This window comes from Malaclemys terrapin, chromosome 5 (genome assembly GCF_027887155.1).
Source record: "Malaclemys terrapin pileata isolate rMalTer1 chromosome 5, rMalTer1.hap1, whole genome shotgun sequence".
Classification (NCBI taxonomy): Eukaryota; Metazoa; Chordata; order Testudines; family Emydidae; genus Malaclemys; species Malaclemys terrapin.
In genome coordinates this window covers 44,017,395-44,039,419 of record NC_071509.1, presented here as the reverse complement: position 1 = coordinate 44,039,419, position 22,025 = coordinate 44,017,395, and the positions used below count along the sequence as shown (strand labels likewise).

The following is a 22,025-nucleotide window of genomic DNA, read 5'->3' as shown; positions in this document are numbered from 1 at the left end:
TGGCTGGGGTTGGAGCGGACTGCAGCTCTCCCTATTTCTAGTCTTGCACATAAAGCCAGTTTTCACAGGGAATGAGAATCTCCAGCCCGCCCTATTTCTAGTCTTGCACATAAAGCCAGTTTTCACAGGGGATGAGAATCTCTCTTAAAGAGGTTATGTTTATAAAATTTAACAAACAATAAAAAGGAAATGCTCTCATATCTTACCCCGGTGGCAGTTAAAGAATCAGAAAACTTCTTAGATAAAGACAACACTTCATTGCACATGGCACTTGTTAAACTGGTTATAAAAAAGAAAAGAGACAAACGTTAAAAATATACTCCTGCTTTATCTCAGAAGTCAAAGTTCTGCTGACAATCTTGATCATGATGGAGGCTTTATGCTTTGGATTTGAAAAATCCAGCACTGGTTACAGCTGGAGACAGGATACCAGAGTAGATCAAACATTGGTCTCTTTTGATATGGCACGGTTTTGGTTTTTTTGTAAAAGTACTAGACTTTTAGTCTAATTATTGCTTTACTTAAAGTTATACCAACCCAACGACTAAAAATACCACTGGAAATAAATACTCCTGCTCCCAGCTAGAAAGAATGTAATGAGTTTTTTTTTCTCTCCAAAGCAGTGGATTGTATTAATAGAAGAAGCATTGTCTAGTGGTTAAAGCACAGGGTTGTGAATGAGGAGATCTGGATCTAGTCCCAGCTCTGTCACTGACTTGTATAACTGTACCTCAGTTGGGGCTCAATCTTGCAAGGAGCAGAACATTCTGGCTCTAATCCAGCAGACAATTTAAGTACTGAATTTTAAATAAAAGTGCCCCCACTGACTTTAATGGGATTATTCACATGCTCAAAATTAAGTATGTGCATAAGTAGTTTGCTAGATCAGGATCAGAATGTTCACCACCTGGTGGGGGTCATGTGTTTAGGGGTTAATCCAAAAACCACTAACGTCAGTGGGAGTTTTTGTATGGTCTTCAGTGGGTTTTGAATTGGATCCTTAGGTCCCAGTTTTGAACCTGGGATTCTTGAAGTTAGGTGCCCACTCCTGTGGGTTGGCAAAGAGTTGGTGATGAATATGGCATAATTGCTTAGAAATAGATTTTTGTGTCCTTTTGGCAGAGTACAAATGATAAGACCCTATTGTGGAGTACAAAAGCAAATTCTGTGCATGTTGGTATACTATCTTTGGTAGTGCTGGTAAAAAGTGCATCTAAAATGAGTGTGCACATTTCAGCTCTAATATAGCAACAAAAAGTCATCAACTTGTGCATCTGTTGTGTTTTTTGTAAAAATATATCTGATATGCATGTCAACAAATCACAGGCAGTCTGTGATTTGATTGCTTTTGAAAATAGAGTGGCAGAAACTCTAAAGTCAGTCCTGTTTGTTGATGTGTTATGGTGTCTGCAAAAGCTCTGGACTCAATAAAACTGCGAATGTTAAGCAAGCGCATACTAATGACAAAAATAAGAAATAAAAAAAATTATATTTACTTTGTCATAACTTTTGCTTGGTCCTGGGCTGTCTTTTCCACTTCTTGCCCATGAAGAATTAACTCTGCTACTTTATGAAGCTGTTCGATACAACGAGCTGTTATCTCGGCAAGGCTTTCAATAGATAGCATGTAGACTTCCTTAAATGAAACAAAGAAACAGTAACATAATTTCTATAGACTGAAGAAGAGGCTTTGTAAACTGGGGCAGAGTACAAACTGGGAGATATCAGTGCATACAAAGCCAAGGAATATCAGCTGTTACCCATCCTTGAGGAAAGGGGGATGGCAGTATAAGGACCTCATGCTTGCTTATCTCCGAGAAGCAAAAAAGCAAAACTGCCATTCATTTCAATGGAGGCAAGTCCGAGCCCTAGGAATTTCTATGGTGGAGTTTTTGGTTCTGGTCCCGATAGATGCTGAAATTGAGCCCTTAACACTCATGGAATTTACACTGATTTCATAGGGAGTTGAGAGGATCACGCCATCCCCAAAGCACATTTCCATAGTGAAAATGAATTATATTCCTGATAAAAAATTCATTTTGCTAGCAACAAAGTGACTATACATAAACTCTTTCTAATCTCAACTCTCAGTGGTTTAGCAGTATCTGAAAATCTGCAATAATATAATCTATAATATACACAGTACAACTCAGTTTCTTACATTTTAAAGTGTATGAATTTTTTTAAAGGGAACATAATGGATTTTTTTTATTAGAGATCATTAAAAAACAGCACAGTTTAACACTGTCATAACTTAAATTAAGAAATTCAACCACAGTTAACTATACCCACAGAAGGCAATAGCACTAGTGGGTATATTTAGTCTTAAGGAAAAACCTTTCGTAAAAAAAATCGTAACTTTTTGGTTTGAATAGTAAATAATATTGCTACTTTGCCAATCTGTTTATCCATGAATTTAAATATAAGTTGATCATATTTTTTTTTCATTTATTGGCATCTGAAGGAAGAGCCACTACCAAATGTTGAGACATGACTTTAAATATGGTACATTGCTACATACAAAACACCATAGGATTTTCCCATCTCCCTGAATTTAATCTTTTGTGTAAAAGGTGTATTTGAGGCTTTTAATTTTTTTAAAGTTTAAAAAGTTACTATTGGCAGAGGGTCTGATCCTGTTGATTATTTACTCATGAGAATAATCTAATAGTGAAAAATACTTATATAAGTACAATTTGCAGAATTAGGCTCATAGCTATTGATTACCATCTCTTTTAAGTTCCTTTATAAAGCTATAAAAAGCAACAGAGGGTCCTGTGGCACCTTTAAGACTTAAAGGTCTTAAAGGTGCCACAGGACCCTCTGTTGCTTTTTACAGATTCAGACTACATGGCTACCCCTCTGATACTTTATAAAGCTAAATAACTTCTCCCCCTGGAGATATTAAAAACAACAACAGTACCACCCATAAGGATGAAGCACAAATGCTGGTTGCTTAGAGAATCCAGCCAAAGAGATTATGATTTTGTTTATGAAATTTCTCCTTCTAGGACTATTTTACCTCCACGGTTTTGTTTTTCTTTTCTTCTGTTTTATCAGCACCATCTCCTCCTCCTTGTTCAGTCTTTTGTTCATCCTCTTTGTTTTCCTCTGGCTTCTCTTCCAAGTCTAGTGATGTGGAGAAGTTGGTTTCTTCTAGCCAGTCATGAGCTTTTTTCCTAGCCTATCAAACAAACCCCACAAAGAACCTCCTATTATTCAAGAGTGGAAGATCAAATAATGTTGCTGAAACACAAGTTAACAATACATTTTTCTTTACCTAGTTTTACTGTTCCACTCAAAATTCTTATTTACATCAGGCATGTACATAGGAGAAAATCTTTCTGTCCACTGAAGCATTGCTCACCCCGGCCATATACTGAACTATATTATACTGCCCTTAATCTGCATATAGAGCTATCATTAAGACTAAGGTTACCAAAACCTCAGGATGTATCTAAGAAATACAAGAAAAAGGAAACTAAGATCTGAGTGGAAAAGTGAAGCAGAATTTTTATAAAGAAAGAAAAAAAATAAGCAAATTCTTTGAATAAGCTAAAGCAAGTCCAAATTTAGAAACGAAATTAGAAAGAAAGCAACTGGATTTTGAACTGCTTAGTACCAAGCCGATAAGCAGAAACAACATCAGTGATGTCTTTCCAGCTAACTAATGTGGCATGTATCACTTTTTTTTTTAAAAAATGCCAAGTCTAATTAGAAGTGATAACATTTTGTTTCAAGATTAGAATGTTTGGAGTACTCCCCCAGAAAAATGAACATGACTAATGCTAAATTTAATTCTGACGCTGAATTGTGTCGCTGGTCAGTAAGGATACGTCTACACCACAGTTTAAAAACTAAGGGCTGGCCCATGCCAGTTGACTCGGGCTAAGGTGCTTTTTAATTGCAATGTTTGGCTGGGGCCTGGGTTCTAGGATCCTGTGAAGTGGGAGGGTCTCAGAGCTTGAGGTGCAGCCTGAGCCTGAATGTCTACACTGCAATTAAACAGCACCTTAGCCCAAGCCCAAGTTAGCTGGCATGGGCCAGCCCTGAGTTTTTAACTTTGGTGTAGACATATCTAAGGATTCGTCTACCCAGGCCATGGGAGTGAGCCTTCCAGCCTGGGTCGATGGACTCAGGCTACTGGTACTCGTGCTAGTGCTTTCAAAATAGTAGGGTAGCCAGTGCTCTGAAGTTGCATCCCAGGCTGGAGTTCAGGCACTGAAGCCTTCGGAGGGGGATGGGCTTCAGAGCCCAAGCTGCAACTTCAAAGCGCTCTCTACACAGCTATTTTGACAGTGCTAGCACGAGCCCCGCTCCCCCAAGTCTGTAGACTTGCTGCGGTCTGTGTAGACGGGTCATAATAGTCTAAACCAAACCCTCAAGTAAAGATCCCTATTCTATATACTAAAGCTTTCCCCACTTTGAGATTTCTTTGTGTGGCCTATCATTCTGGTTTGTCAGTGAGAGAGTAGCTAGCTAGCCTGGCCCCCTGGTTCTGGTCTGACTCACCTAATCTCTTCTACCACAGCTCTCTCTTTTTAACATCTCTGTGCCATCCACCATTTGCGGTCTGATCTGCCACCCTAGATAAATCTCTACTCTGATATAACACGACCCTATACAACATGAATTCGGATATAACGTGGTAAAGCACCGCTCCGGGAGGGGGGGGGGCTGCGCGCTCCGGCAGATCAAAGCAAGTTTGATATAATGCGGTTTCACCTATAACGCGTAAGATTTGTTGGCTCTCGAGGACAGCGTTATATCGGGGTAGAGGTGTACTACTCTACATTGAATTTCAGAGCAGCGCCCACTAGTTCTTCTTTATAGTAGGGAGTGGTGGCTGGTTCTGTAACTTGCACCAACCTTATTAAGTTTGTCAGGAGTGGCAGCAACGTGCAATTCAAACAGCAGCTCAGTAAGCATGCTAACAAACTCTTCTTCCATGTCTGCTGCAAAAGGAAATAAGATTATTTCTGTGAGCATGTTGTTTTTGTCGTAGCAGTCAAAAATCAAATCGAAGATCAGATCCCCACATATTTCTAGCACTATAGAACCAGCATTGGTTAGACTAACAAAATGTGAACGTCTCCACTCTTTGTTCCATCAAAGGAAAAAGGGAGGCGGCAGAGGCAAGAATTAGATGTGTATTTTTAAGAACAGGTTAGACAATCACCTGTAAGGGATGGTCTAAGTATACTTGGTTCTGCCTCAGCATAAGAGAATGGTCTAGATGACCTCTTGAAGTCCCTTCCAGCCCTTCATTTCTATGATTCTGTATAAGTTACAGGTCATGGCTTACCTCCCCAGAATTGCAATGGGTCAGCAGAATCACTAGGGAAGAACCCCCAACAGATAAGCCCCTTTTCTCAAATGAGAATATATATATACATAACACAGCAGCATAACCAGAGAATATAAGGTAAAGGGTGTTTCCTGCATATTCATAGGTTCCAAGGACAGAAGGGATCACTGTGATCATCTAGTCTGACCTCCTTTATAACATAGTTCACAAAACTACCTCAAAATAGAATCATAGAATCATAGAATATCAGAGTTGGAAGGGACCTCAAGAGGTCATCTAGTCCAACCCCCTGCTCAAAGCAGGACCAATTCCCAGCTAAATCATCCCAGCCAGGGCTTTGTCAAGCCGGGCCTTAAAAACCTCCAAGGAAGGAGACTCCACCACCTCCCTAGGTAACGCATTCCAGTGTTTCACCACCCTCCTAGTGAAATAGTTTTTCCTGATATCCAACCTGGACCTCCCCCACTGCAACTTGAGACCATTGCTCCTTGTTCTGTCATCTGCCACCACTGAGAACAGCCGAGCTCCATCCTCTTTGGAACCCCCCTTCAGGTAGTTGAAGGCTGCTATCAAATCCCCCCTCATTCTTCTCTTCTGGAGACTAAACAATCCCAGTTCTCTCAGCCTCTCCTCATAAGTCATGTGCTCCAGCCCCCTAATCATTTTTGTTGCCCTCCGCTGGACTCTTTCCAATTTTTCCACATCCTTCTTGTAGTGTGGGGACCAAAACTGGACACAGTATTCCAGATGAGGCCTCACCAATGTCGAATAAAGGGGAACGATCACGTTCCTCGATCTGCTGGCAATGCCCCTACTTATACAGCCCAAAATGCCGTTAGCCTTCTTGGCAACAAGAGCACACTGTTGACTCATATCCAGCTTCTCGTCCACTGTGACCCCTAGGTCCTTTTCAGCAGAACTGCTACCTAGCCATTCGGTCCCTAGTCTGTAGCAGTGCATGGGATTCTTCCGTCCTAAGTGCAGGACTCTGCACTTGTCCTTGTTGAACCTCATCAGGTTTTTTTCTGCCCAATCCTCTAATTTGTCTAGGTCCCTCTGTATCCGATCCCTACCCTCTAGTGTATCTACCACGCCTCCTAGTTTAGTGTCATCTGCAAACTTGCTGAGAGTGCAGTCCACACCATCCTCCAGATCATTAATAAAGATATTAAACAAAACCGGCCCCAGGACCGACCCTTGGGGCACTCCACTTGAAACCGGCTGCCAACTAGACATGGAGCCATTGATCACTACCCGTTGAGCCCGATGATCTAGCCAGCTTTCTATCCACCTTACAGTCCATTCATCCAGCCCATACTTCTTTAACTTGGTGGCAAGAATACTGTGGGAGACAGTATCAAAAGCTTTGCTAAAGTCAAGAAATAACACATCCACTGCTTTCCCCTCATCCACAGAGCCAGTTATCTCATCATAGAAGGCAATTAGGTTAGTCAGGCACGACTTCCCCTTCGTGAATCCATGCTGACTGTTCCTGATCACTTTCCTGTCCTCTAAATGTTTCATAATTGATTCCTTGAGGACCTGCTCCATGATTTTTCCAGGTACTGAGGTGAGGCTGACTGGCCTGTAGTTCCCCGGATCCTCCTTCTTCCCTTTTTTAAAGATGGGCACTACATTAGCCTTTTTCCAGTCATCCGGGACCTCCCCCGATCGCCATGAGTTTTCAAAAATAATGGCTAATGGCTCTGCAATCTCACCCGCCAACTCCTTTAGCACCCTCGGATGCAGCGCATCCGGCCCCATGGACTTGTGCACGTCCAGTTTTTCTAAATAGTCCCGAACCACTTCTTTCTCCACAGAGGGCTGGTCACCTTCTCCCCATGCTGTACTGCCCAGTGCAGCAATCTGGGAGCTGACCTTGTGCGTGAAGACAGAGGCAAAAAAATCATTGAGTACATTAGCTTTTTCCACATCCTCGGTCACTAGGTTGCCTCCCTCATTCAGTAAGGGGCCCACACTTTCCTTGATTTTCTTCTTGTTGCTAACATACCTGAAGAAACCCTTCTTGTTACTCTTAACATCTCTTGCTAACTGCAACTCCAAGTGTGATTTGGCCTTCCTGATTTCACTCCTGCACGCCTGAGCAATATTTTTAATAATTCCTTTCACTCTGTGGGGTCTACAGCTAAAGAGGGTAATTTCCTTTTTACTTTAAATTTGAACTCCGGTTAAGCAAGACTTTCATTTTTGTGGTTTAGTCTATGGCAGAGGTTCTCAAACTGTGATCCGGGGACCACCAGTGGTACACGAGCTCCATTCAGGTGGCCCACGGATAGTTCCCTCTACGGTGTGTGCCTGGGAGGCCACACATGAAAGAATGAAGGGCCACCTCCCTAATTAGTGGAGTTGCGCAGGCATGGCTCCACTAATTAGGTGCCTGGACCCTGGAGAAGACGCACATATAAGGTGAGGTGGCGGCCTGGGGGGGGGGGACTAGGGGTAGGTGGGAGGGGGCAGTGGGGTGAGAAGAAGGGGTGGGGGGAATTTGGGACATGCAGGGCTGCAGTGGCCAGAGAAAGAGGTGACTTTCTCCAGCTCCAGGGCTGCCAGGGAGAGATGGCCCTCCTTTTCAGCCTCAGCTTGGGGGCTGCCACGGCAGGGGAGAGAGAGAGAGAGAGAGAGACCCGCTCCTTACCAGCCCCAGCTTGGGGGATGCTGCGGCGGGGGAGAGAGGGCACATCCACTGCATTAGAAAGGTAAGACTACTGATATTAAAATATGAGTTGTGTGCTTTTATTTGTAGAACAAAAAAATGTTAATTATTATTAAGGTTTTTTTTATATAGCTCTTTTATCCAAAGCGCTTTACAATAGTTAGCTAACGGTACAAACAACATTTGGAAGGATTATTAAGTAGTCCGCCGAGACCGTCAGCAATTTTCAAGTGGTCCACAAAAAAACAAAAAGTTTGAGACCCACTGGTCTAAGGGGCAGGACTTTCTCTCATTGTAGAATGTTTGTGAGTAAACCACAGATTCTCTGTGCTTGAGCTCCATCTTGGTCATACAGATTCCTTTTGTCTGCCTGTGACAGCTCAACCTACAATCATTGTTTCCCCAGGGCCTATTGTGTTGTTTCTGTGGGGCTTCCCAAGATGCATATATTTTACTATCGTTTAGTTTATCTTTGACTTCACAGATAATGCTTTCCAAGATGACAATTTCTGCCATGCAGTTCTACCATTTTATCTATGTAATCTCCTAAAGTATCTTAGTTTGGTTGGTCATACCGTGTGTCTGGAATCCACATTAGCACCTTTCTGGGGAAATATGACTAAACACAGTTCTGTTAGAAATAGCTTTCTTGCCCTGACAATGCTACAGATAAGCACATCAAGATTTGTTTCATCGCCATTTTTATCTATTCATTTACTAGTTAGGGATACGTTTTCCATCCTTACTCTAAATCCTCAAAATAGGGTTTAATGGGACTAAAGCAGTGCTATGCTAACCCTCTGCGCAGGGTGATTCTCCCCCCCACCCCTCCCATTCAGAAGTACCGTACCATACTCTGCAATTAGTTTAACTGATTTTGATAGGATGATTTACAAAATAAGGTACTACTTAGCATGAGTAACGCTGGCAGAACCTGATATTATAATCTTTTTGAGGCAGGAACCCATCTCTTTACGTGTAAAGAAACACACACATCTCGGTGCCATACAAGTAAATATGAATAATTGGTAACACCAACTCTTTAACTGACTTGGAGACTGAACTATCCTGTCTCGCTTAGAGGTGATCCCACCAGGTCAACAATGAGACTAGTTTAGGCTCAAACAAAATGTATATGCCAAAAAAAAAAAAAAAAAAAAAAAAGTATGAGCCAAAAAAATTCCCCAATGGTAAACAGCAGAGTAAAAGAGGTGGTTAGAGGTGAAAAGGCATCCTTAAAAAATTGGAAATCAAATCTTAGTGAGGAAAATAGAAAGGAGTACAAACTCTGGCAAGTCAAGTGTAAAAGCATAATTAGACAGGGCAAGACAGACTTTGAGGCGCAACTAGCTAAAGACAGAAAAACAACAGCAAAAATTTTTGTAAGTACATCAGAAGCAGGAATCCTGCCAAATAATCAGTTGTGCCACTAAGCGAGTGAGTTGCTAAAAGAACACTCAAGGAAGACAAGGCTGTCATGGAGAAGCTAAATAAATTCTTTGCATCGATCTTCACTGCAGAGAATGTGGAGGCGATCCCCACATCTGAGCCACTCTTTTTAGGTGACAAATCTGAGGAACTGTCTCTGACTGAGGTGTCAGTAGAGGAGGTTTTGGAACAAACTGATAAATTAAGCAGTAATAAATCACCAGGACAAGGTGGTATTCACCCAAGAATTTTTGAAGGGACTCAAATATGAAATTTCAGAATTACTAACTATGGTATGTAATCTATCGCTTAAATCAGGCTCTGTACCAGATGACTGGAGGATATCTAACATAATGCTGATTTTATAAAAGGCTCCAATGGTGACCCTGGCTTTTACAGGCTGGTAAGCCTCACTTCAGCATCAATCAAATTGGTTGAAACTAGTATAGTAAAAAATAGAATTATCAGACACATAAAAACAATATCTTGTGGAGGAGTCAACACAGCTTTCGTAAAGGGAAATAATATCTCACCAATCTATTACAATTCTTTGAGAGTGTCAACAAACATGTGGACAAGGGTGATCCAATCAATACAGTGACTTTCACAAAGCCTTTGACCAGGTCCCTCACCAAAGGCTCTTAAGCACACTAAGCAGTCATGGAATAAGAGAGGGAAGATCCTCTCATGGATCAGTAATTGATTAAAAGCTAGAAAATAATGTATAGAAATAAATGGTCAGTTTTCACAATGGAGAGAGGTAAATGGCAGAATCCCGACAAGGATCTGAACTGGGACCAGTGATGCTCAACATGTTCATTAATGATCTGGAAAAGGGGTGAACAGTGAGGTGGCAAAATTTGCAGATAATGCAAAATTACTCAAAGTTAAGTTCAAAGCTGACTGCAAAGAATTATAAAGGGATTTTACAAAACTGGATGACTGGGCAACAAAATGGCAGATAAAATTCAATGTTGATAAATGAAAAGTAATGCGCATACAAAATGATGGGGTCTAAATTAGCTGTTACCCCTCAAGAAAGAAATCTTGGAATCATCATGGATAATTCTCTGAAACCATCCACTCAAGGTGCAGCGGCAGTCAGAAAAGCTAGTGATGTTAAGAACCACTGGGAAAAGAATAGACAATAAAACAGAAATATCATAATGCCCTATTTAATCCATGGTATGCCCACACCTTGAATACTGTGTGCAATTCTGGTTGCCCCATCTTATAAAAGATGAAATTAGAAATGGAAAAGATATGGACAACAAAAATGACTAGCGGTATGGAACAGCTTCCATAAGAGAAGAGATTACAAAGACTGGGAATTTTCAGCTTAGAAAAGAGATGAATAAAGAGAGGATATGACAGAGGTCAATACAATCATGAATGATGTGGACAAAGTCAATAGGGAAGTGTTATTTACCCCTTCACAAAACACAAGATCTAGGGGTCACCTGAAGAAATTAATAGGCAGCAGGTTTAAAACAAACACAGGAAAGTACTTCTTCACAGCACGCAGTCAATCTGTGGAACTCATTGCCATGGGATGTTGTGAAGGCCAGAAGTATAACTGGATTCAAAAAAGAATTTGATAAGTTCATGGAGAATAGGTCCATCAGTGGCTACTAACCAAGATGGTCAGGGATGCAACCCCATACTCCGGGTGTCCCTAAACCTCCAACTTCCAGAAGCTGGGGCTGGAGATGAATCACTTGAAATTGTCCTGTTCTGACAATAGCCAGTGCCAGATGCTTCAGAGAGAATGAACAGAAAACAGGATGCTAGGCTGGATGGATCGTTGGTCTGACCCAATATGGCTGATCTTATGACAGTATTGAGCAAGTTTTCTTGTATTCAGGGTTATTAATTCAACGTTCACTTCATTTATTTTTAAAAGTCTATATTGAAATGTGTCATTATTTGCAGCCTGCTGAAACTAGAGAAGCTGTTCACTGACACATTGCACAAGCACCAGAATTTGTGTTAACTTGTGGCATATAACATTTGATACCCAGTTCAATTACCTGTCCCTTAATGTCAGGTAGTGACATGTGAAGTCATTGATATTAACATAGCCTTAAGAATTAAGTACAGGCACTTTTCAGGTATACTCATCTTTAGTTGGGCATGAATATTACCACAGTTTGCAAGGAAACAGAAAACTACTGCAAAAACACATTTGTCCCTTTGGAAGCAAGAAGTGCCCTTTTTCCTTATTCCTGTGGATGCTGATGGTACCTGTCTGTCTGATCCTAAAGATGGCGTGGAAATGGGCTACGCACCCAATCCTAAAGAATGAGATTTATGCAAATGAGCTTTCTCAAAGATCCTCACACATCTTTCTCTTGTGCAGGCTCCACAGAGATAACTGCAGCTCAAAAGTTGTAGTAACATCCTTGGAGCAGCAGCAGAAGGTGAGAAATGGTCTGGGATGGGTCCTCAAGGTTACAGCAAATAAACAAACCATCCAAACAGTTTATTTGAAGGTAGGGAAGTGTTTTTTCCTCCAGCTAAATCTCTTATCTTTTATATATGTAGAGCACAGCCAAATGATACTGTAGCGCTATCAAATACTGTGACCTTGTCTACAATGGGAAAACACGGTGTCTTTAGCAAGACAGTTAGCCAACATGTGTTAATTAGCATGTTTTTAGGTACTGCTGAGCACCTAGGCAGAATTTAACATGTTCAAAAATATCTTGTCTAGGACCATGTCTTCACTGGGGAAAAAAAAGGTTCGAATTAAAATCCCACTGAAGACCAGGCATTTGTAGTTTTAACACAAGTTAGCGGGTTGAGTTAAAGACTATAGGGGAGTCGGAGTTTAACTCTACTTGCTAACTAATGATAAAACTACAACTGCCTTGTCTTTGCTGGGATTTTAACCTGACTTATCTAAATCAAGTTAAGAACACACCTCTTATTTGCAGTGAAGACATGCCCTGGGTTTGACCAGGACCAGCTAACTCATAATTAAACAACACTGTCTTTGTTCATATGAAGTGCTCAGTGGTATTGAAAAACATGTTAAATAGTATTAAGCACACGGTACACCTCATTTTCCCAATGTAGATAAGGACTATATCATGGCAGGTAAATAAATCAAATAAAAAAAGAAAAAAGACCAAGAATCTGCTCTAGGAAGGACACACCTCAGTGCAACCTGGGAAGCTACATTTGGTTTTGTAAATAGGATCAGAAACATGAACCACAGTAAGTGGAGAATAGAAACCTAGTTTAAATTATATAGCCATTTACAAATGAAGGCTGGCTGAATTAGAAACCTGCAACGGTTAATAAAACTGTGCTCTGTCGGGGGAACAAACATTTACATCATTAGCAGAATTAAATTTAAAGATGCTGGATGTCATATTTATTTTAAAATGACAGATTATTGCCCTTTATGGCCCTATTAACTGAATTCATTAAGTTTTATGGGGCCTTTATACATTGGCTGCACTCAATAAAGACATTTAGGAATGCATGTGTTAAATTCAGGGAATGGCCTGGTGTTCCTGTCTCACAGGCCTCCCAATGGTCACGAGAAACCCCTTCCCCCATTCTCCTGGTTTTTACACCTTTCCTGAAGATCCCACATTTTATTCAAGCTGAGAAAAGATAAGTAGGATTCTCTTAGGCACCTCAAAGGTGTTGTCTAGAGGGGACATTGCAGGGCAATGTAAGGAGACGTGCACAGTGTCTTTGCAATGCTCCGTGCATGGCCAGTTACAAGGGAAAGGCAGCAGCAAGCACTGAAACTCAAGTGTCTTATGTGGGTGTGCTCACCACAGAGATGCCAGCCCTGCTCTCATGGAAAGGTCCTATAGAAAATTATAATTTTTCCACAGTTTTTGAACCATCCTATAAAATTTAATACAAAATTATATCCTTGCTACTCTATATAATTCTATAGGATGGTTAAAAAAAAAAAAAAAAAGCCTTTAAGGGCTTGTCTTCACTACCCGCCTGGATCGGCGGGTAGAAATCGATCTCTCGGGGATCGAATTATCGCATCTCGTCGGGACGCGACAATCGATCCCCGAATCAACGCGTGTACTCCACCAGTGCAGGTAGGAGTAAGCGCCGTCGACGGGGGAGCCGCGGCGGTCGATTTGCTGCTGTCCTCATAGCGGGGTAAGTCGGCTCGGATACGTCGAATTCAGCTACGCTATTCGTGTAGCTGAATTTGTGTATCTTAAATCGATCTCCCCTCCCTCCCCTAGAGTAGACCTAGCCTCAGGCCTGATCCAAAGCCCAATGAAGTCTGTGGAAAGACTCCCTCTCAGCTCAGAGGGCTTTGGAGCAGGTCATAGAAAGGATTACATGCTCTGTGAATTTCTATTAGGTTTTAGAATAATTTCACAGAACCCTATTGATTTCATCCCTCTTAAATTACATAGGATTTTCCCATAAGGGTTTACCTTGCTCATCATTTCATACTGTTTAATGCCAGAAGGGATCATTAGTCTTACGTCCAGTATATCACAGGCCATTAATTTCATTTAGTTACCCTCATATTGAGCACAATAACTAGGGTTAGACTAAAGTATTTCAGCCCTTGGGAGACTGAGTTATAGCAAAAAATCTAGCTTAGCTACATGCAAGTTTTCTAGCTGAGCAGCAAAACACCGGGATGTATAAACCAAATAGCTGGCAACTTTGTCCTCAAGAGATTCAACACAGCTGCCTGTAAGCATGTTACAAGTATCTGAAAAGAAAATGGGTCTCCTCTCCATTTCTCAAAGTCCAGATTTCTCTCTCCATCTATTTTAGTAATTCTGTCTAAGGCCAGATGTTAAACATTTAAATATTTAATATTTTTATAGTCTCTTTCAGCCTCTTGTATTAAAAAAAATGCAAGTTGACATTGTCCCCTTAATAGTTTGTAAATATCTGTGGACAGACATCATGTGACGTGTACAAGATATGAAAGTTCCCTTGTGGAACTGCTGCTTATGCAGTATGGGTGACATCTGCCACTGTGCAGAGGGAGAGGGCAAATCCTGTCCATCACTGAAGGGCTGATCACAAAGGGATACACAATGTACTGTATTATACTGCCTTTACTCTGTATGTGGAGCTACGTGCACATGTAAATGGATCGTGGGACTTAAGTGGTGCATAGGAATTGCCCTGGCTTTTTGCACTGGGGTTACCCAATGTGCACTTATTGTGGTTAAAGGAAATGAGTCACCTTGAGCAGTAGCTGATCTTACTGCAGCCTAAAATAACTGTTGGACTTTCTGAAGACCATTCTCTCGCTCCTAGCTGCATTGAACATGTCTGTGGTGGTTATTATTTCCTCTGTCACAAGGGAGGATGTATTTTGGTTTTCTAACCGATTTGCTTTTGCAGAGCAAAATCTGCAATGCTTTTTGCTTCAGTCTTTATCTTCAAGGAACTCTATGGCTTAGGCTCAGCATATTTAAAAGATTGCTTAGAGCTTGAGAATGAGGACGTTGGTTGACAAGTCCCCTCCTCAGGCACAACTGAACTTTCCACCTTAAGGGTAAACCTCACCTGTCCTGGAGATAGAGCATTCTTCGGGGCTGTTGTGAGGCTGTGGAATGAATTCCACAGGCATTAAGGACCATCACAGACCTCACCACTTTCCTCTCCAAATGCAAGCCATGTTTCTTTGATGTGCTCTCTCTAGTATAAGCTCAAAGCAATGTTTACATTAAAAAAACAACCCTACCAAACTAAACACTTCATTGCACACACAGCTTTCCCTTCAGGAGAGGATGAAAGAACAAACCACATGAGACAGATGTTAGTCCCTTTGCTTAATAAACTATTGGAAGGTGCTAGGAGACTATGGTGATGAGGGCAATATTTCGAGTAGAACAGAATAGAAGTTGCTGCTGCCCCAGGCAGTGTGAACAATGAAATATCTCTAGACGCTTCTTTTAAATAAGATTTTATTTCAGTGATTCTTAATTTCAGATTCTTGGTCACACATCTCTCAGTATTTTGCAAAATGTAGGATCGTATAGGCCTGCATCCCTGAGATTAGGAGAAGACCCTCATATGTAAAACAAGGTCTTCTAAGTTATTGAGGATACAGTCCATTTCCATTGATTTCAGTAGCTCAATTCAAAATGCACAACCCAGGAGGAGAGGGGACTACAGTGGCTTTAAGCTATCTATGCAACTTTCTGATTCGGTCCTGTTTCAGAGGCTGCAGAGGCCCCTGGCATAATGTAGGCAGCCCTAGGGGGTCTCTCTAAGTTATGGAAACCTCCCTAGGCTGCCCTCTGGACCAAAGCATGGTCTGGAATCCTCACAGTGCTGTATACTGCAGCCCAGCCTGTGACGTGCCCTTGCTGCCCCCCCAATACACCCCCTAAGTCAGGACTTGCAAAGAGAAATCTTGGAGGCAGCCTTGTGGCTTTCTTCAACAGTGCCAGTGTGAGGGGAATCCTCTCTCAGCAGGAACTGGGGCTTTTAGGACCTTTTTATGCCACACCAGCCCTTTTACCTGGTGTAAAGGTGCTGGAGAAGGGGTAAGGATCTCACCCACTGTGTATTGGATACAGCCATTACGGTACAAAATCATTGCTGAACTCCCCTAACCTTTTAGCCTATGGTGCATTCACAATTTTATACGCAGAGTCTATAAACCAGAATGTCAATCAACTGAGTTTGAAATGAACATCTAACAATCCAAGCTTCCCTAGTCTCCACTGTATTTACTTCTTTTGAAGAATGTTAGGGTATTATAGAGAAATTCACTCCAAATTGTCTGTCTACTCTCAACTCTCAATTAAATTAAAACATGCTAGTTTGGGTTAAAGTTTTTTTTAAATTAAATATATAGATTTAACAGGTCTCAACTGGGATACACCAGTATTATTTTAATTACCTTTTTTTTCTTGATCCTCTTCATTATTTGATTCCTTTGGAATGAAGATCTCTTTAATAGCAATTAAGTCATTTTTCACAGTTTCCAACTGCTCTCCATTAAGTGATGTTAAAAATGACTGAATCTGAAAAAGGAAATGACAGTGATCACTACTAACCCAAATCACCCCTCTCTTTACTGAAATTACAAATTTTGATCCTGACCCCAAGGTGTGTTGAGCAGTAGACAAGAACTCCCATTAGAAGATCAGGTCCTTTATCTAACCTATCTACCTTATCTAGGGATTAATTATGTGCTCATCTGCTTGGTATCCGAGTTTCTGACAAATATTACACAAGCCTTACAAGATATTCAGGCCGCCTCCTGCTCCCAGAGCATATTTTTTGGATAACATCTTATAATTATTCTGGGAAGGCTCTGGTGAAGAGTGGGTAGGAAGAGCAGAGGGGAAGACTCGCTGTCAGCCTGAATAGCTGTGGCAGGAAATTCCAGAGTAGTGATCCTGTTCCCTGCTCCCACAAGGCTTACCCACATTACCTACAGTCCAACTGTTTTGAAGAATGCACTGGTCATGGTATGTCATTGTGCCTGAGAAAGTCTGGTTCTAGCCCACTGAAAGTTTTGAAAATTAAGGCTATCAACCTAGGGGATGACTGTTAGTAGTCTGCTCTCCTCACAAGCAGCCTTAGTTCCACTAAATTCCCGTAGGCTGTCTCTGGTGGACACTCACCAGTCTGTTTTCGTCTTCAACTAGAAATCTCCTTGCAGAGTCCCCAAACGGCTTTCAGTTTTCCCCCGCATGTAGGCTGCTAGATCTGTAGTTGATACCCAAGCACTGAACACTCTTGCTTACAAGAGATGAACCTCATTTCATTATAAAGAAGTCTGTGAGCTCTGGTTAACTTGAATTTAAACAGACTCATGCTAAGTTTTGGCTATGACGAATGAGAAGGTGTTTTTACTTGTTTCTTTGTTTTTATAGGACTGACTGTGATTTTTGTATTTACAATTCTACACCTAGAAATAGTTGCAAATGCTACAACTATAGGGACATTAGGTGTCAAAGTGCTATTGAAATGGGCCTGCAGTTATTTGTGCCGGAAAAATAGCACAAAAAATGAAGTGAGACACTTTTAAAAAAGCAGGACCATTCTGTTTAAGAGAAACTATTCCTTATACTTCTATTTTTTGGGAGGGCAGGGAGAGATGGACTTAAAAAAAAAAAAAAAAAGGTGGAGGAAGAAACGCTCAGAAATGTATTTGAAAAATGTCATAATGTATAAATACAACCGCTAAGTGTGCACCAAAGCTTTCCTGAATGGCTGCACAGCAAAGCCAATAAACTGACATTGAAAGCTAGCTGTCACAGAGACCTTATTAACTTAAGCATGTATCTCAGAGTAACCTTACAGGGTTTGTCTACACAGCAGTGTAAGCCTAGGTCTGAGTCTGGACACAAGGCAACCCCCTCTTGCATCCACACTGCAATTGCGCTAACCTAGGCTTGGACTTAGGGTCCCAGGACCCAGTAGGGCTATAGGGTCTGAGCCTGAGTTAAACCTGGACCTAGAGTCCGAGCCCTATTGCTATTCTGTGTGCACATGGTCCCATTTTGACTTGGGGTCCCAAGAATCTTCTAGATGTATCCTACAGTTCCTGGCGGCAGAGTAGCAGTGCTGCAGGCAGCCAGCACAGTGGTCCGGAAGTGCCACTACTGCTGGCCGAGCCTGCTTCCCATTCCTGCATCCTCCTGTGGTGGCTCTGGCTCCTGCGCCTCCTTGCTGTCATGTGGAGCTTGCTCACAGCAGGGAGAAAATTTGCCAGTTGGGATGTGGCTCTTGGGGATCATTACCCCCCTGGCCGTGGTGAGCCAGGAGCTCTCCCTCTCTCTGCGGGGTGGTGCTCTGATCTTGTCCTTGCTCCTGGGCTCCCACTGCCCTCCCTGGGGCTGCATGTGCAGGGACGCCCTGTCTGTGTGCACTGTCAGCATAGTGAGTGGGAGCTGGTCCCCAAACTTCCCTGCAGCCTCCTGGCATGCAGCGGGGACAGGGATAAGGGATCCCCGGGGATGCACTTCACCAGACCGCAGCCAGCAGCAGCCAGGCTGGGGGGGGGGGGTGTTTTAAGAGATGGGATCTTTGGGAGGACAGCAGCGATCCACCACCTGGGTCATGCAGGCAAGGGCCACACACCCTGGGTGGAATGGAGCAGGAAAGGAAGCAGCTAGTTCTGGATCCCCTGGGGGGATTGCCAAGAGCTGAAGAACTTGATTATTAGGCAGACAAGCGGGTCACCGAGTTGGCTGCTTCTTGAGACTTGTTAGTAAAAAGTGGGAGTAAGAAAGTGCCAGCAGTTGAACATTGGAGGCTGCTTCTGCACCAGTCTTCAGCTGGGCCAGGGTTAGAAGACTTTAGACAGGGGTGGTGACTCTGATGCAGTGTATGACCCACTCGGGGTGTTCCTTCTGCAGGGTGAGTGATCTGCAGTTTGCACAAGCACATTATCAGCCACAAACAAATTTATTTTTCATCATGTCATTTTGACTTGCATTGCATGGCAATCGAGACCACTCCCTCCCAAACACTGCCCCCTCACCAAAAATGAGCCCGTTTTCCCCTCCCCTCGAAGCACATTCCTATAGGTACTATTTCCCCTCTGCCATTGGGCCATGCAAGTCCATAACATGAGCACACAAAGTACCCCTTACTTCCGCTGGTCGGGTGCAATCAGCTCCCCGCCACGCTAGCCTCACTTCTGGCTGAGCGTATCAATCAGTGTCTCCTCACTGTCATACGTCCTTTTAGAGGGAAATGGCTCACCTCTGGCTTCACAGAAGTTATGAAGAGCACAGCAAGCCACAGTAACGCAGACAACGGTAATTACACTGGCATCTAAATGGGTTTGTAAACACCTCCAACAGGATATTAATCTGCCAAAAGCACATTCAACAATCATTCTACACCTGCTTAGAGTGTAATTAAACTTTTTTTTTTGCCTGAGCCTCTGAAATCAGAGTATGATTTCATAAGCCAAGGCAAAAGAGGGTAGGTGGGTTCCCCGATAACAACAATGGGGACAGTAGCACTATTTATATCTATGTCATTTGGTGGAAATAGTGTCCCAGCCTGTCCATGAATGTAGATTCCAGAGCAGCAAAAAACTCTGGCATCATTAACTTTTCCTGTATAGCTCACACTGACATTCATAAATCTGCCTATGTGATCCACTACTGCCTGCATAACAATGGAGTAATACCCTTTGCAGTTTACGTACTCATGTGCTCCTTGAGGAGGGCCAACTATGGGCACAAGTCCCATTGACAGCACCACCACCATTAGGAAACAGAGTGGGCAGTAGAGTTTTCCCACAGTACACCATGTTCCTAGGGCTCGAATGTTGACATTGGTGGGGGACACTAGGCACTCTGGAATATGGTTACTTTTGACTTGGGTTAGTGCACTGCAGTGTGGATGTCAAAGCCCTAGGTTTGAGCACAGGTCAGAAAATTCTTAAACTAGGGTTAAAATGCAATATAGATGCTCAAGCCCAGGTTTCCCTGACATGGGTCAGCTGACTCAAGTCCCAGTTACCCTAGGTTACATTACTGTGTAAACATAGCCACAGAAACTGCTTACATCTCTATTTATATCTTGGGTTAGTCAACAACAGGATAATAACACAATACAATAAAGAATATTTAGAAGTTAAATAAATAATCTGGAATGCATTTTCTTTTATTAACCTCTTGGTGTAGTTGGTGCAAGGTTCCTGAATATAAATGGCAACACCTTTAATAAAAACAATACACTTGAGTCTTCTGGTAAAGCTTGAAAAGGCATTAGCACCTTGTAACAGGTTTAAAGAGCAGAACACATAATGTCTTAACAACTAAAACTTTCAATGGCAGATTTCCTTGCTTCCTTTGTGCTAAATCCTGGTCCTCCTGAACTCACTGGGAAAACCTTCATTGATTTCATGAGATAAGGGATTGACCCTAGGAACCAAATCAGTGCCCAGTGAAGTCAATGAAAAAACTCTTATTGACTTGTATGGGGAGATTAATACTTACAAAAAGTATTTCACTAAACATTGTGTTTGTGATTTATGCAGCTTGTTTACTGTACCTTGGCTTCACTTTCATTTGACAGAATTTCCAGAGCTTCAAGATGGGACAAACCCTGGAACTCATCAAAAAGCAGCCCATAATGCGCTGTCCTTTCAACTGTAACTTGCTGGGCCAATCTCTGCTTCTCTTTCTCTTTCGCTTCTCGCAACAGCTGCAAAAAAATACATCATTCCTGTTGATTTATTGACTGCACTGCAGATTTGCCAGTTTTTATTACTCTCAGCCTCATCTCTTCTAGACAGTAATAATAAAATTTGGTACTATATTACACCTGCAGAGCTGAAATTTTAGTCAGCCTCAGATATGCCTCATAATTTTTTTTTGATTAACTTCTCTAATAAAATATTTAAGTAGTGTTCTATATATGTTTTTCCCTATGGTAATTATTAACTGTCTTTAAAAACCAACCAACAACAAATAACATTGCTCATATCCTCAAATGCAGTGATGGCTACTGGTAATACCTCATAAATTTTGCCACCGTTTGCAAGAGAAGAAAAATTAAAAAGCCTTTACTTCATCCAGTGCCCCATACAGGTCCTACAGTATGTATACCTAGAGCACAATCTCTGTAGAATGCTGTTTCCAGGGTTCCTAACCACATGAAGTATATATATAGTGAATATATAGTGAAACCTGTCATAAATGATCTTTGGACCCACAAAAATCATTTGCTTAATGAAGGTAGGGTTTTGTAGGAAAAATGGATCAGAACTGTACTCCATACATTTGGGGATATTATGGAGTGCTCTCTTAATACAGAAGGTTGCCTAAGAAGAAATGGCCTCTTGTACACATTTTCCACTGTATTTATGGGTTAAATTTCACCCTATCCAAAGCCTATGAACCACTTAAGGCTATTTTGACATTTTACGCTTACGTGGCACTTTGGCCTTCTCTGTCCCTCTGCACAAGGATGAAATATCTAGCTCTACCATTTTCAATACTGCATACACAATTCTTCATATCTAAATTTTGCATGCACAAATTAGATTAAAAGAAAGCAGTGGACTGGGACTCAGGAGAACTGGGTTCAGTTATTACCTCCATTTAACACTTCCTTTCTCCCATCCTTTGTTTCCCTTGCCTCTTTAGGCCCCAATTCAGGACCACACTTACGCACATGTTTAACTTTAAGTATCTGCTTAAGTGCAGTCTGGAATAGGATGGGACATGCCAACACTTAACTCAGGGGTCGGCAATGTTTGGCACGTGGCTCGCCAGGGTAAGCACCCTAGCGGGCTGGGCCAGTTTATTTACCTGCTGACATGGCAGGTTCGGCCGATCGCGGCCCCTACTCGCCGCGGTTTGCCGTCCTGGGCCAATGGGGACGGCGGGAAGCGGCGCGGGATGTGTTGGCTGCGGCTTCCCGCCACCCCCATTGGTCCGGGACGGCGAACCGCGGCAAGTGGGGGCCGCAATCGGCCGAACCTGCTGCGTCAGCAGGTAAATAAACTGGCCCGGCCCGCTAGGGTGCTTACCCTGGTGAGCCGCGTGCCAAACGTTGCCGACCCCTGACTTAACTGAATGTATTAACATATACCTGCCCATGCAATTAGCTGGTTTCATGTAAATGTGTATTTTTGCAGACACAGCTGTAGTCCAGTGTTTGAAAAAT

At 42.2% G+C, this 22,025-nt stretch overlaps 1 protein-coding gene across 2 annotated transcripts in view; it reads right to left on the bottom strand.

The window, feature by feature from the left end:
• The window catches only part of FAM114A1 (family with sequence similarity 114 member A1), a 57,095-nt gene that overhangs the window by 8,482 nt on the left and 26,588 nt on the right, over positions 1 to 22,025 (bottom strand). The window contains exons 7-12 of one of the 2 annotated variants that reach the window (XM_054030397.1): positions 20,406 to 20,558; positions 16,282 to 16,405; positions 4,870 to 4,955; positions 3,023 to 3,184; positions 1,497 to 1,636; positions 207 to 279 (exon numbers count right to left, since the gene is read on the bottom strand). In XM_054030397.1, coding sequence (XP_053886372.1) covers positions 207 to 279; positions 1,497 to 1,636; positions 3,023 to 3,184; positions 4,870 to 4,955; positions 16,282 to 16,405; positions 20,406 to 20,558 — 738 coding nt within the window. The remainder of the gene's footprint in view (positions 1 to 206; positions 280 to 1,496; positions 1,637 to 3,022; positions 3,185 to 4,869; positions 4,956 to 16,281; positions 16,406 to 20,405; positions 20,559 to 22,025) is intronic. The other variant, XM_054030398.1, reaches the window with a different exon arrangement.